The sequence below is a fragment of the Suncus etruscus genome, chromosome 18, assembly GCF_024139225.1.
Source record: "Suncus etruscus isolate mSunEtr1 chromosome 18, mSunEtr1.pri.cur, whole genome shotgun sequence".
Taxonomy (NCBI): domain Eukaryota; kingdom Metazoa; phylum Chordata; class Mammalia; order Eulipotyphla; family Soricidae; genus Suncus; species Suncus etruscus.
This window is the reverse complement of record NC_064865.1, coordinates 57,247,770-57,262,434: the sequence shown is the minus strand read 5'-3', so window position 1 is coordinate 57,262,434 and position 14,665 is coordinate 57,247,770. Positions and strand designations below refer to the sequence as shown.

Genomic DNA, 14,665 nt, shown 5'->3' with positions numbered 1-14,665 from the left:
GAGTGTAATAATCTGGGGGACCCTGATAAAGTAATTTAAGCTCCCCATGTCCAAGTTTACATCTACTACAGGTGTAGGGCTGCTGTGCAGTAAAAGCCCCACCACCCCCATGATAGTTCTTTGGGAATGCTGATGAGGGTAAAACAATCTGACTGGCCCAAAATGAAAGGACTTTGTTCATTATATATTTCACACATCAATCTTCCCTTCAAGCCTCTATTCATGAGGTTAAGGGAAGACTTATTAATGTTTATTCTTCACAACAGTGCAACAGACCAGATGACAATAGGAGGACTAGAGAAGCTTGTCTTAAAGAGAGGGGGAACACTATGACAATATGCCAATAAGAATTGGAAAGGATTACTCTGGACAAGAACTGGGTGCTGGAAGGAGGGAAAGTGATAGGTATGATAACCCTTTAGTAACAATATTGTCTAAAACAAAAAAGGGAAAGGGCAGGAGAGATAGAGAAAGAATGCCTGCACCAGAGACAGCAAAAGCAGGGGGTTGGGCTGGAGGGAAACTGGGGACATTGGCAGTGGGAAATGTGCCCTGGTGAAGGTGTTGGACACAGTATGACTGCAAGTCAATCAACAACGACTTTGTAACTGGAAAAACAACAACAACAACAACAACAGCAGCAGCCAGAGTGAGCACAGTGGGGGAGGGTGCTTGCCTTGCAATGGCTGATCTGGGGATTCAATACCGGGCATCCCATATGGTCCCCCAAACACTGCCAGAAGTAGATCCTGAGCACAGTAACCCCTGAGCACTTCTGAGTATGGGCCAAAAAAAGAAATAAAACACCAACTCTATTATGAACAACCTTGTCAACATGGTGTTTAAAATACAGTAATTAAAAACCAACTAACTGAGACAGATTCTATATCAAACATCCTACGCTCAATGTCCCTCCATATCTCTGCTACTTACAGGCTGGCTGAGAATATCGATCTGCCGCTCCAGCCCCTCCAGCAGGGTCACGACATCCTCCCCACTGTCCAGCGGATGCTCCTCGGCCAGCGCCTGCAGCTGGCTGGGCAGGATGCTCAGGAACTGCTCCAGCACCAACAGCTCCAGGATCTGTTCCTTGGTGTGCAGGTCGGGCCGCAGCCACTGGTGGCACAGGACTCGGAGCTGGATGAGCGCTTCGCGAGGGCCCAAAGTCTCCTGGTAGCGCAGCTCCCTGAAGCGCAGGCGGAACTGCTCAGGGCCAAGGGGGTTGCTCCCCAGCGGGCCGGATTCCTGGTCCCAGGCAGGATCTTCTTCCTCAACCTTGATAATGACAAGGTCCTGCTCAGGAGACAGGTCTGCAGAGGACGAGGCAAAAGGCTTTCTGGATTCCGAAGCCATAGAGCAGACTTCGTTCCAGCACCTTCTTTTTCTTCTTAAGAGCCCTAGGGGGAAAAATGATAAAGATACCAGTGATTTCATCAGGCCTCATAATAAGCTCTTCATCAACAACATGGAGTTCTTGACTCTCATTTAAGTGCTCTTCTCCTTGTTCCAGAAAGAACCTCTTTCCGCTTTCACATTTCATGATGGGGCTGGAGTGATAGTACAGTGGGGAGGAAGCATGCCTTCCATGCTGCCAACCTAGATTTTTGATCCTCAGCATCCCTCTGGTCCCCTCCGGCCTGTACGGAGTGACTCTGAGTGCAGAACTAGGAGTAACCCCTGAGCACTGCTGGATGAGTGCTTCCCCCAAATCAAACTATCCTTATATTAAACCCACTTGGAATAATCCCTTTTTATTTTCTCTGCTAAGGGATTGAACTCCAGTAGGTCCCAGGTCGGGTGCTTGCAAGTCAAACGCCCTACTGCTGTGCTATCCCTCTGGCCACTTGCACGTGGCCAACCTAGGATGGACATGGGCTCAATCCCCGGCATCCCATATGGTCTCCTGAGCCAGGAGAGATTTCTTTTTTTTTTTTTTTTTTGGTTTTTGGTTTTTGGGCCACACCTGGCATTGCTCAGGGGTCACTTCTGGCTGTCTGCTCAGAAATAGCTCCTGGCAGGCACGGGGGACCATATGGGACACCGGGATTCGAACCAACCACCTTTGGTCCTGGATCGGCTGCTTGCAAGGCAAACGCCGCTGTGCTATCTCTCCGGGCCCCAGGAGAGATTTCTGCGCATAGCCAGAAGTAATGCCTGAGCATCACTAGGTGTGATGCTCAAAACCAAAAAAACTTTAATGAATGTTTATTTTTCTAGATCTCCAACTGAGAGATATTTGTGTTGTTTTCAGTTTCCAATCACTAAGAACACCTGATGTGCTTACTAGTCAGCAGAAACCTTCTTTGAGGGATTATCTATTCAAAATACATCTATCTTTAATATTAGGTATTTTCACTGGGATTGGGAAAGTCTTTATATATTTTGGGTAAAAGTTCTTTATTATGTGGTTTGCAAATATTCCTTTATATTTTTAAGCACTATTTTTTGAAGAATAAGACTTCATAGTTTTTGAAGTCCTTTTTTTTTCGGGGGGGGGGGGCACACCTGGTGGTATTCAGGACTTACTCCTGGCTCTGGTCAAGGAACCATTTGGAATGCTGGGGTTGGCCAGATGCAAGGTCAGTGCCCAATGGCTCAGGTCCCCATTTTGCATATGCACATCTGTATTATGTACACAAACTGATTTTCAAGTTCGCCTTTTTGGGGGAGTATCAGGTGGTGGCAGGGGGCATTCAGGCTGGTGCTCTGAATCAGGGGCTCCCCCTCTGATCTCTTACCCTCTGAACCCTCGTTTTGACTCTCCAATATCCTGACATAAGAATTTTTCCTTAGAACTGGAGCGATAGTCAAGTGGAGGTGGGACACTTGCCTTGCACTAGGCGGTCCAGGTAGGGTTTGATCTCCTTCCCCTAATAGCAAAGAGTGATCCTTGAGTGCAAAGCCAGGAGCAAGCCCTGAGCATAGCCAGGGGATAGATAGCTCATAAAACAAAAAATTAAAAAGGAACAGGGTGCGTGTGGAAGATATTTATTGATAAAAAAAAAAAAGTCAGTCCATCCTTAAAGCTAACTCCCATCTCAAACTCTGCAACTGTGTGAGAGCGAGTCAAGGTCCACTTCCCAGTTCAGCTGCCTGAAGTAGTTAAAAGAAAAAAGTTTCAGCCGTACCGTTACCGTGTGAACACACTTGCTATTTTCTGAGAACCTTGCAAAAACAAACAAACCAGAATAAACTGAAAGATAAAGATAAGATGTTTTCGTGGTGACCCAGAGCTCCCGAAAGCAAAACACATCTTTTTTTTTTTTGTACATATGTAATTTATTAACAGAAGGGACAGTTAATACTATTGCAAATTATAAAACTCCCACCATGCACAGAACTCTGAAATAGTATGGGAAAAAAAGTTATTTTTTAAAAAGCATTTTACTCATTTCCTAAATTCCAGCATGTAAACTTGCCCATATGCGTTACAACTTATCAAAAACTTAAAAACAGACCTTTTAAAGAAACTACCTGTCCAAGTGTTGCAAGTGCACAATTGCTCAGTGGAACAAAAGGAAAAAGTAAAAAAATAAAACAAACAAGAAAAATCTGGCGAGGCCAGTTTCCCATTTATGAAGGAGACAGATTGCAATAATAATTATATCAATGATATATTATAGAATATCATATAGAATATGTCAATATTAACTATCAACTAAACTATTTTTATTTACTATAATTATTAACAAATATAACGAATATGATTGATTATAATTAATAATAAATTAATAACAATTAATATATAATATAAAATCATATGATAGATTATAGTTATTAATAATAAATTATAAAATAATAAATTATCCAGCGCAGGGAAGAGGGCGAACCCCCTTAGAAGAGTTCCTTGCAAAAGAAAAAAAAGTTGGGCCCCAGATTTTGGGAGGGATCTTGGGGCGCCCCCCAGTAGCACCCCCAGTTCCAGGCCCCTTCACCTGGCCACAAAGCCCGCACGAAGCGTGAGGTACTCACCCTGAGTCTCCCCGGCGTTCCTGGGGGTCTGCAATGCGTGCACAGGCACGGAGCAAGGGCGCGGGGTGCAAGCTGCAGCTGTCGCGGGGTCGCCCCAACTTCCAAGCCCAGGTGCAACTTCTTGCCCCCAAGACACTTCCGGGGGCTCTCTAGGAATCCCGGAGGTCCGCGCGCTCTATGGTCTGTGCGCGGAGGCATCCGGGCCTCGAGCCGTCCCCCACCCACCCACCCCGCAGGTCGACTGCGCAGCCGCAGCCGCATCATCGGGCGCGGGTCCCGGATCGAGTAACACCGAAGGACGGGATAACGGTTTTCTTCTCCCACCCACAGCCCCTCCTGCGTGCGGTGTTGGTGGCTGCAACTTGGGCGTGGGAATTCACTGCATCCCGCTTTACTGGAACATTTTCACCTAAACCTTCCCTATCCACACATTCTTGGGGAATTCTTTTTAACCCCATTTTAGTGCTTTTTTTTTTTTAATTTCTCTATGCACAAATAAATGCACAAAACTGCTTTAAGCACTTAATTTGCAAGTACAAATTCATATTGATTCAAAGTTTCATGCTTTTCAGGTACAAACACACACACAATTTCAAAACTTTGGTTCAATCATGAGAAAATCCTGAGCACAACTGGATTCCCACCCACCCCACCCCCAAACACCCTGTAAAGTTCCATAAAAAACATGTTGAAATGTTATGGAGATGAGTCATAAAGAAGTACATCGTGGGGGGAAAGAGATAGAGTATAAAATACAGGGTACATCGAAGGGGCGAGAAAAAGGAAAGAAAGAGAGAGAGAGAGAGAGAGAGAGAGAGAGAGAGAGAGAGAGAGAGAGAGAAAGAAAGAAAGAAAGAAAGAAAGAAAGAAAGAAAGAAAGAAAGAAAGAAAGAAAGAAAGAGAAAGAAAGAAAGAAAGAAAAAAGAAAGAAAGAAGATAAAGAGAAAGGGAAGAAAGGAAAGGAAAGAAAGAGAAAGAAAAAGAAGAGAGAATGAAAAAGAAAGAGGAAGAAAAGAGAAAGAAGAAAGAATAAAAAGAAAGGAAGAAAAGAGGAAAGAAAGATGAAAGAAGAAAGGAGAAAAAAGAAAGCGAAAGGAAAAAAGAGAAAAGAAAGTAGAAAGCAAAGAAAGAAAAAGAGAAAGGAAAGAAGAGAAAAAGAAAAAGAAGAAAAGAAGAAATAAAAGAAAAAGAAAGAAGAGGGAGAAAGAAGAAAGGAAGAAAGAAGAAAGAAGATGACCCCCGATTTTCAGTTGAGTTTTTTTTTTTTTCATTTCAAAAGTCGACTTATATACCGGAAAATCGGTATACACTTTGTTTTTTTTGTTTGTTTGTTTTTGTTTTGTTTCTGTTTTTTTTGTTTGTTTGTTTTTTGGGCCACACCCAGCGTTGCTCAGGGGTGACTCCTGGCTGTCTGCTTAGAAATAGCTCCTGGCAGGCACGGGGGACCCTATGGGACACCGGGATTCGAACCAACCACCTTTGGTCCTGGATCGGCTGCTTGCAAGGCAAACACCACTGTGCTATCTCTCCGGGCCCGGTATACACTTTGTTAATGAGGCTACATTATCAGTCCTGAAGATTCTTTTTGTGAATGAAACCCAACTATAGTCATGTTTGTAATCACGATGTTTAAAGATATTATAAAAAATAAACAAAAAATTGTCAAATACTTTATCTTGACAGGAGACACAAGTGACAAATGATGGAACAGAAGAATGGAAGTTCCTTCACTGGGTTCATCCTACTGGGGTTCTCGGACAGGCCCCAACTGGAACGAATCCTCTTTAGTACTTTTTATTCTCTATATCTTCACTTTGCTGGGCAACACCACCATCATTGCACTGTCCTACCTGGCTCCCAATCTCCACACTCCAATGTACTTCTTCCTATCCAACCTAAGCTTTCTGGACTTGTGTTACATTACCAGCACTGTTCCTCAGTTCCTGGGTAATGTCAGCAGAGCGGACAAATCTATCTCCTTTGCTGGCTGTGTGGCTCAGCTGTACATCTTTTTAGGCTTGGGCTGCACGGAATGCATGCTCTTAGGAGTCATGGCATTTGACCGCTATGCTGCTGTGTGCAGGCCCCTCCACTACACTGTCATCATGCATTCTCCTCTGTGTGGCCTGATGGCTACTTTCGCATGGATCTTTGGTTTTTCCAACTTCTTAGTGCAGACTGTGCTCATCTTCCTTTTGCCACATTGTGGGAGGAACAAGTTAGACCATTTTCTTTGTGAGCTCCCTGCAATTATCAAGCTTGCCTGTGTTGACACCGGTAGTACTTGAGTCCGAGTTTTTTTTGTTTTTTTGTTTTTTGCCAGTGCTCATTGGTAAACCTTTTCTGCAACGCCCCGTTGCAGGGTCCAGAAGCCCCCCAGGGGGGCCCGGCCAGCAGGAATTAGCTGGGAAGGCTTCTCAGACGACCGCACTTCTATTTTGCTGAGTAGAAGCACAACCACACTGTAAAAAATCTGAGAGAGGTTAATAATAAAGACCCAAGGCAGCGTCTCACTGTTCAAGGGTGTCTTTATTGGCTACAGTTCCTTCTTAAATAGTGAAGGAGAAGGGGGCAGTACAAAGGTGATGTCAGTCATACTTTTGGCGCGAAGGCTCATAAGGAAGTGGGCAGTGGGCTAGGGGCTGGATGACCTTCAAGCTATGATGAACGTGCTGTTTCCATGGAAATTTCTAGTGACCTTCCAGCTGCATTCCTAATTGCTTACTATCAGGAGGTGGTGCAAGATGTGCTTGCCTAGTGATCTTGAACAGACAATATAGCATATACTTATTGATAACAGCCTAAATTACTCCGGAATGTGGTCTTAAGGAATGGGGCCTAGTTTCTGATAACTGGACCAGGCAGTTTTTTCTCTCCTCCGGGCTTATAGCTAAATTAAGTCCTGCAGCTACATTCTTTTCTCTTAGCTCAGAAATTTACAGCAAGATTGCATATTGCTTTTAGGTGAAAAGCTGGGCTATGGCAGAGAGAACAGCAAAATGTCCTCAAACAAGTCAGTTCCCAACATCTCCCCCTTTCTCTTCTAATAAAAGAAGGAAAGTCGTGAGCGGGTGGAAGAACCGTGTCTTAGGCATACAAGGTTTGACCAGGTCGGACACGGCCAAAGCCGCATTTAACAGGTGGCCACAGACGCCATGGTTGCGCGCAGAGATCCGAATTATGCGTTGTAGCCTTTTAGGGCCGTGCCCTAACTGGGACCTTGCTAATCCCGTCGTAGGTGTCTCCACAGCCGAGAGCACAAGTGCCGGAGCGAGCTCCGTCTGTTAGCTATGCGCTCTATCTCCTGGAAACTTAGTGGCTGGAAAGGCGGCTTGGTGACTAAAGCCAAGTTTTCACAGGAGTCACGCGGGGTTAGACGCTGGTAGTTAACTTGAATAGAGGTTTTTGCCTTTTCATCTACCTGGTTTTTAATAAAGGCAGTAATTTTGCGGAAAATCCATGGGCCAAGAGAAAAGAGCAGCATGAGGCTAATAAGAGGGCCCAAAATAGTGGACAAGATTGTGTGGAGCCAAGGGGAAGAGAAAAACCAATCCTGGTACCAACCTTGTTCTTCATCGAAATGTTTTTCAAAATCTTTTATACCATCACCAATATGTTGGACGCTGTCCCTAACTAATCCAGTTTTGTCTTTAAAAATACAACATTGTTCCTTAAGGGCTACACAGACTCCCCCTTTCTTCAAAAAAAAAGGAAACCAAATTAAAGCATGGTGGTTTTGCTGCACTATCTTTGCTAGGGATTTAACAATGTGCTTTAAGTGTTGTAAACTTAGTTTAAGTTTGTAAACATTATTAACAACAGTTATACTTAAGGCATTGACAGATTTTAGAGTATGAACCAATGAATAAATTATTGTGCTTACAGCGGTAGCACCCAGGCCTATGATTAAGGCTAGGGTGAGAGCAGGTTTGACAGGTAAGTTAGGCATTAAAACAATGAAAACACAGTAGTTTTAGGACTGAAAAAACAAATGTGAAACAATGGGGGAGATAAACCAGTGAAACAGGCAAGAAACGTTAAATTGGGGGCAATTATGAACTAAAAGGAGGAATTAATGACAAGAATTTGATTACAATTTTCAATAGGGGGAATCATATTGGGTACCAAAAGGCAAAGTTCAAGTTTCACCACCTGTTTGAAGGTGATGCTGAAGTGAGGCTTGGGGCTGGATTGCAGAGCGAAGGGGTCAGAGACAGGCAGGAGGTTGCCAAAGCAGGCAGGGTCGGTGATGGTGGAGGCGTTGACCAGCTGTAGGATGAGGTTTGAGGTGGGTGAATAGCAGGTACCGAAGGCGTTTGCATCTGGGCGGAGGGCGGAAGCGTTGATCATGACAAGGATGAGCTGAGAAGAGGAGGGGAGGGTGGTGAGGGGAGTAAAGGTTTTGGTGGAACAGGGACGGAGCTGAGACTAGGGAAGTGAAGGGCTGTTTAGGATTTTGCACAGAGGGTGCAGCGGCAGAAGTAAAGATGAAGGGTCAGAAGAGGAAGGAAACTGAGAGACAGAGTCAGAGCGAGAGGGAGCCCAGGAACACTAGATTTCTGGCAAACATCATGAACAAATATTAAAAAATTACAAATATCTTTTTTGGTAACCTCTATATGTCTGGCTTTCAACTCAGACTGTATATATTTAATGAATTTAAGTTCAGTACTCAAAGAATTACCCATGGTAGCGTATCCTATGGGTTAAGCCCCAAAAGCCAATCAGGGGCGGCGATCGGAACGACTGGAAAAACTGCAGTTTAAATATTTGATTAAGGCTAACTCGTTTCAACGCTTACCCTGATGAGGTAATTTCCGCGATTTACGAAGGAGCTCTAGACTCGCCGACCTGTAGTCGTTCGGAGTGTGGCGGTGATCTTCGAGCCCAGCGTTGGGCGCCAAAATGCAGGGTCCAGAAGCCCCCCAGGGGGGCCCGGCCAGCAGGAATTAGCTGGGAAGGCTTCTCAGACGACCGCACTTCTATTTTGCTGAGTAGAAGCACAACCACACTGTAAAAAATCTGAGAGAGGTTAATAATAAAGACCCAAGGCAGCGTCTCACTGTTCAAGGGTGTCTTTATTGGCTACAGTTCCTTCTTAAATAGTGAAGGAGAAGGGGGCAGTACAAAGGTGATGTCAGTCATACTTTTGGCGCGAAGGCTCATAAGGAAGTGGGCAGTGGGCTAGGGGCTGGATGACCTTCAAGCTATGATGAACGTGCTGTTTCCATGGAAATTTCTAGTGACCTTCCAGCTGCATTCCTAATTGCTTACTATCAGGAGGTGGTGCAAGATGTGCTTGCCTAGTGATCTTGAACAGACAATATAGCATATACTTATTGATAACAGCCTAAATTACTCCGGAATGTGGTCTTAAGGAATGGGGCCTAGTTTCTGATAACTGGACCAGGCAGTTTTTTCTCTCCTCCGGGCTTATAGCTAAATTAAGTCCTGCAGCTACATTCTTTTCTCTTAGCTCAGAAATTTACAGCAAGATTGCATATTGCTTTTAGGTGAAAAGCTGGGCTATGGCAGAGAGAACAGCAAAATGTCCTCAAACAAGTCAGTTCCCAACACCCCGTATGCCTCCATCCCACCCACCTCCATCACTCATCGGGATCATCCTCAGCCCATCGCTCCCATCACACATCCATCACTCATGGTCAACCCTCATCCGTGGCCCCCAACCGCCTGTGCCCCAAGATCCGTGCGGGGCTGTCAGTTCTGGCCGTTGAAACCGAATGCAGACACAACTGCGGAGACCTAAGAGGAGAAAGATGGGGTCCTCTCCCACCCCTTCAGGGAAAGGTTTCTGATTTTCGCCCCTTTCCAAGTTGTGCGTCTTGTGTGTGAAATATATGAAGAAGAAGGTGCCTCGTTCATTATGATTTGGACTGTTCTGAGCATTATATTTGTTTATTTATTTGTATGTGCCAGTTAGATGGTTTTAAAGCCTTCTGTGAAGAACTGTTCATCTTTTTTCACCATGTTCCGGCTTCTGTTTTGATAAGCTGAGTTTTGAGAATGCTTTCTGTATCTTAGGATTTAGCCCTATTTAATGTTGCAACTATTTTCTCCCAGTCAATGGTTGGTTTCTCTCTCTCTCTCTCTCTCTCTCTCTCTCTCTCTCTCTCTCTTCCCCCCCCCCCCGCCTCCATTTCTTTCGCAGTGCAGCTTTTTAGTGGTATGTATAGCCAAGGTCTGAATAATCCCAGTTGTCCAACATACAAGTAGATATTGTGGCATAAACACATATATACATATGGATACACGTATGTAGAGTGGGAATCTACTGAAATTGGAGAAAAGAAATCACTTAGATTGCTGTGATTTGAGTAGAATTGGAGAGTTGACTAAGTGAAGTAGGTCAGAGAGAAAAAGATGGGACACCCTGTGAAACAAAGACAGAGGTTAGACAATTAGTGGAAACAATCCAGAAATAGTGACCACAATCCAGAATTGTGACCTCAGAGTGCTGGGAAAAGGATGGGGGGCAGGGAATAGTATCTTGTAATAAATGGGGGGGGGCAGGCTCTTTGGTGGCAGGCAGGGAATAGCAGCGCTATTTTGTTTGTTTGTTTTCCTTTTTGTTCTTGGGTACCACTCTGTGGTGCTCAGGGGTGACTCTTGGCTCTGAACTCAGAAATTTTACCTGGTAGGTTCAAGGGAACATGCAGGATGCCCAATTGATCCTGAGTGCAAGACAAAAGCCTACCCACAGTGCTATTGCTATGACCCCAGAAGTGCTATTGTTAAAAGGAAATCATTTCAGGGGCCTGAATTTTCTGAGCTCAGAGCCAGAAATCACGCCTAAATTGCACAGGGTATGGTTAATAAACCAATAACTAAATTAAAAGTAAGTCTCCTTTCTACTTGGCTCTCAGGATCTGGTATCCTTAAAGCCCATTACTAGACTTTGAACTTAAAAGAGCAAAGGAACAGGTACTCAGGATGAGCACCTTAAGTGTCGATCATTTTCCATCACACCACCAACTCAAACAGCTGGTCAACACATCTGCCCAACACAAAGGTCAGAGACATTTTTGCTCTCATCAATAGTGCTGCTGCTTGATTTTTCTGGGGCTTAATGGGATGGGGGCACTGTCAAGTACTCAGGGCTAACTCCTGGCTCAGGAATCAACAAATCAGGGATCCCTGATTTTCCCCCCACCCTCTAGTGCCCAATGACTGACAAGTGGTTAAAGAGATAGAATACATACAATGGAATATTAGTTATAAGAAAAAATAAAATAGTATATTTCACTGCAATAGGAATGAAAGTGAATAGTTCTATGTTAAGAGAAATAAGGCTCTTAGGTTTGAAATTATACTCCTAAACAATATAGTCTTGTATGTGCCAAATGAATCTCAATAAAAATTCTAAAAATAAAAAAATTAATCATAGGTACTCTTTGAATTATTACAGAAGCATCATTCAAACCCCAAGTCGTTTTATAAGCTACAAAAATGCTCTAAGAGGAGAAACCACTTTAGGCCGAGGCTGGAAAGACCAGGACAAAAATCAGGGGACTCACCCAAAAAGGCTTCCAAGAGGATTGATAGGCCCAAAGGCTCATCCAGAACCCAAGAGGTCGACTTCAGGGACACTCAGGGAGCTGAAAGGGCCGCTCTAGAATCTTGGAGGCTTTCCTCTCAATGGTTCATGAGGGGACCAGCAAAAAGTCTATTTACTCCCAAGGCAACAACTGAGAGATGTTTACACTTTATTTATTTCTGCCCAAAGCGACTGAGCATTAGTTTACTGTAACATGGAGTATCAAGGATTTCACATCTTATCCCCCTAAGGGTGTCATTGTACCAGGTCCACCAAGTTCATTCCTCCTATCTCCCCCAACTGTGCCAGCTTCTCTGGAAATTAGGAATTGGCTTTGTTGTTTCTGGCCATTGTGTGCGTCAGTTATTGTGTGAAAGAGTGAAATTATTTGATTAACTGTCATTCTCTTCCTTATTTCATTTAGCTTCATCCTCTTAAGAGCCTTTATGGTTTATGGACCACACCTGCTCAGGGCTTACTCCTGGTTCTGCTCACAAATCACATACATGTTGGGGGGACCAAGTTGGATGCTGAGGATGGAACCTGGATCAGCTTGCAAGGCAATCACCTTGCGCACTCAACCATAAAATCTCTCCCATTCTAAAAGCCCTCACAGAAGTCCCCCCCCTTTTTTTTTTACAGAAAGGGTTAGGGAAGATAAAAAATGAAGACAAGCTGTTTCCAAAACCCAGTATTTTATAGGTTGTGAATCAACACAACTGAGCAGTCTAGTCCTTCGGCAGACTGGAATGGACTAACTCTGGGAGGATCCTTTGAAATCTATTTAAATCTTATGGCAAAATTGACTATCTCTACAAGTTAGGAACCAATAATCTCGTATAGATACAAAACCTCCTCTCAAGCACTCTTAATTTTATGAGGAACTTTCGAGCTTTTTTTTGGTAACCCCAGAGCATCACTCCTAGAGGTGCTCTGGGGTTACTCTTGGTTCTGCACCTGACAGGCTTGGGGAGACCCATGGGATGCTGGGAATGGAATCTGGGTCAGCTGTGTGCAAAGCAGTGTCCTCCCCTCTGTCCGATCTCTTCAGCCCCCTTATTCTATTAACCAGTAATAAAGCTGTCGAACAAATGAAAAGCTTCTATTTCAACTTTCCACACACCCCTCTTGAGGCTGGACATGGATGGGTGGGGGTCCTTAACGTGGGCAGTTACTGATGAACTATGGAATAGGTCTGTGTAGAATTTTTTTCTATAATGGGCCAGGGATGTGGCTCAGTGGTAGAACTCATACTTCACCTCTGAGGACCTGTTTGAGCCCTCGGATAGCAAAAAAGGGCATATGTATATTTTACCATTAATAAGTCACACAATAATTTGACAAAGCATTTATTAAATGCCTACTGTATCCTTAGCACTGTAATAGGCCATAGGGAGTGCAGCGATACAAATGTTAGTTTTCCTGCCCTCAAGGAGCTTAGTGTAGTTTTGGGAATAAATACAAATGTGAAACTACAATGCAGGGTGGCAGAAAAGAATTACAAAGCAATGCAGTAGTAAATGGCTAGGCCCCAGGACAGACTCTGAGAAGTGCTAAGGCAGCACTGAGAGGGGAGAGTTCACTCAGCAGACACAAGCTGGGTTCTAAATGAGCACTGAGCAGGAGCTGACGCCCAAGAAGGAGAAAGGCACGAGGAAGGGCTTGTAGTCAGCCGCAGAAGGCCACAGGGAGTCTGGGTGGCAAAATCAAGGGGAGGAGATGGAGGCAGATGGAGAGTGAGGTGTTGGAGCCCTGGGAACCCCAAGACTCTGTGGAGACCTAGGAAGCTCATTTGGAACGTAACAGGGAGAGATCCAGAGAGAAGGGAAGGATGACAGTGACCTGAGCATCAGCTGTCATCTGCAGGTTCCTAGACAAGTGGGTAAGACAGGGAGAAGACAAAATAGGCAATTGGGAACAATTTAGGAAGAACATGCAGAGGGAAGGACAGAAGGGAAAAGACCATTCAACCCCGGGCAGGGAGTCTGCTGCGGGGAAAGTTGAGAAACAAAACTACTGAGAATATGGCTGGGAGGGAAGTTTTGAGGTCTATTTTAAGTAGTTTTGCAGGAACCTGTAAGCAGAAAGATGATCAGAGGGCGGAAACACTGTTACTGAAACACAGAAGTGTAAATGATAAAGAATAAAAATAAAAGTATAGGGGGAGGGGCAGAGCAATAGTACAGCGATAAGGCATTTGCCTTGCACACAGCCTATCCAGGACGGATGATTCGAATCTTGGCATCCATATGGTCCCCTAAGCCAGGAGCCATTTCTGACCACATAGCCAGGAGTAACCCTTGAGTGTCACCGGGTGTGGCCCCAAAACCAAAAAAGAAAAAAAAAACAGGGGGAAAAAGTGATGAATGAAAATGAGGACCTGGGAATTGTGAGTGGAAGAAAAAGGAGCAATAGAGAAGTCAGAAATTAAGGGAGGAAATGACCCTAAAGCATCCTACAAGCCAAAAGAATTCCTGAGATGCAAGAAAACACACAAGTGTGAATGAAACACATATTAAGATCAAGGGCTAAGGTGCTAATATTTATCCCTGGACGATTTCAAGGACATTTTGTTGGAGAGCCAAAAACAGAAGCTAGAGAGGTTTGAAGAACAGCTTCACAAAAAGATAGGATAAGACCATAGATTCTTGTTTGCAAAATCCATAAATAGAAACACATCTGGAGATGGGCCAGAGGCTGAAGGCTTTTCCTACTTTATGGCAGAGATGAACCCACTCACTATTTTCATTTTTACAGTCATCTGCCTAGCTTAGTGTACAGATATTTCATTTTCCTTCATGATTCCATTTTTCTCAGGCAGTTTAGAAAGGCATTCAGATCAATCATTTATCGTCCCCGTTACTCTTTGAAATGTCTTGAATGCAAAATTTACTTCTTGCCCTACAAAGTATTAAAATGAAAAGAACCCACACTTTAAAAAGAAATCAACATTTAAAGTTAATATAACTATAAACCAAGAATGGCAGTTTGGAATCAAATTTCCAGTGATTATTATGGATTTACACAATTTTGCTTTCCCTCTGCCCAGGGAGAAGGGACACATGATTTTCAAACACTGGCAAGGGTAGCACAGTGGTCAAAGCAGCAGCGGAGGCCACACTGCTACCAGCACATTAC

General features: G+C 44.1%; 1 protein-coding gene across 1 annotated transcript in view; it reads right to left on the bottom strand.

Moving 5' to 3' along the window:
• Positions 1 to 4,085, bottom strand: part of LOC125996038 (zinc finger and SCAN domain-containing protein 9-like) — a 46,577-nt gene extending 42,492 nt beyond the window's left edge. The window contains exons 1-2 of the mRNA XM_049764999.1: positions 3,973 to 4,085; positions 934 to 1,397 (exon numbers count right to left, since the gene is read on the bottom strand). Coding sequence (XP_049620956.1) covers positions 934 to 1,353 — 420 coding nt within the window. The 5' untranslated portion in view covers positions 1,354 to 1,397; positions 3,973 to 4,085. The remainder of the gene's footprint in view (positions 1 to 933; positions 1,398 to 3,972) is intronic.
• Positions 4,086 to 14,665: the final 10,580 nt, after the last annotated feature.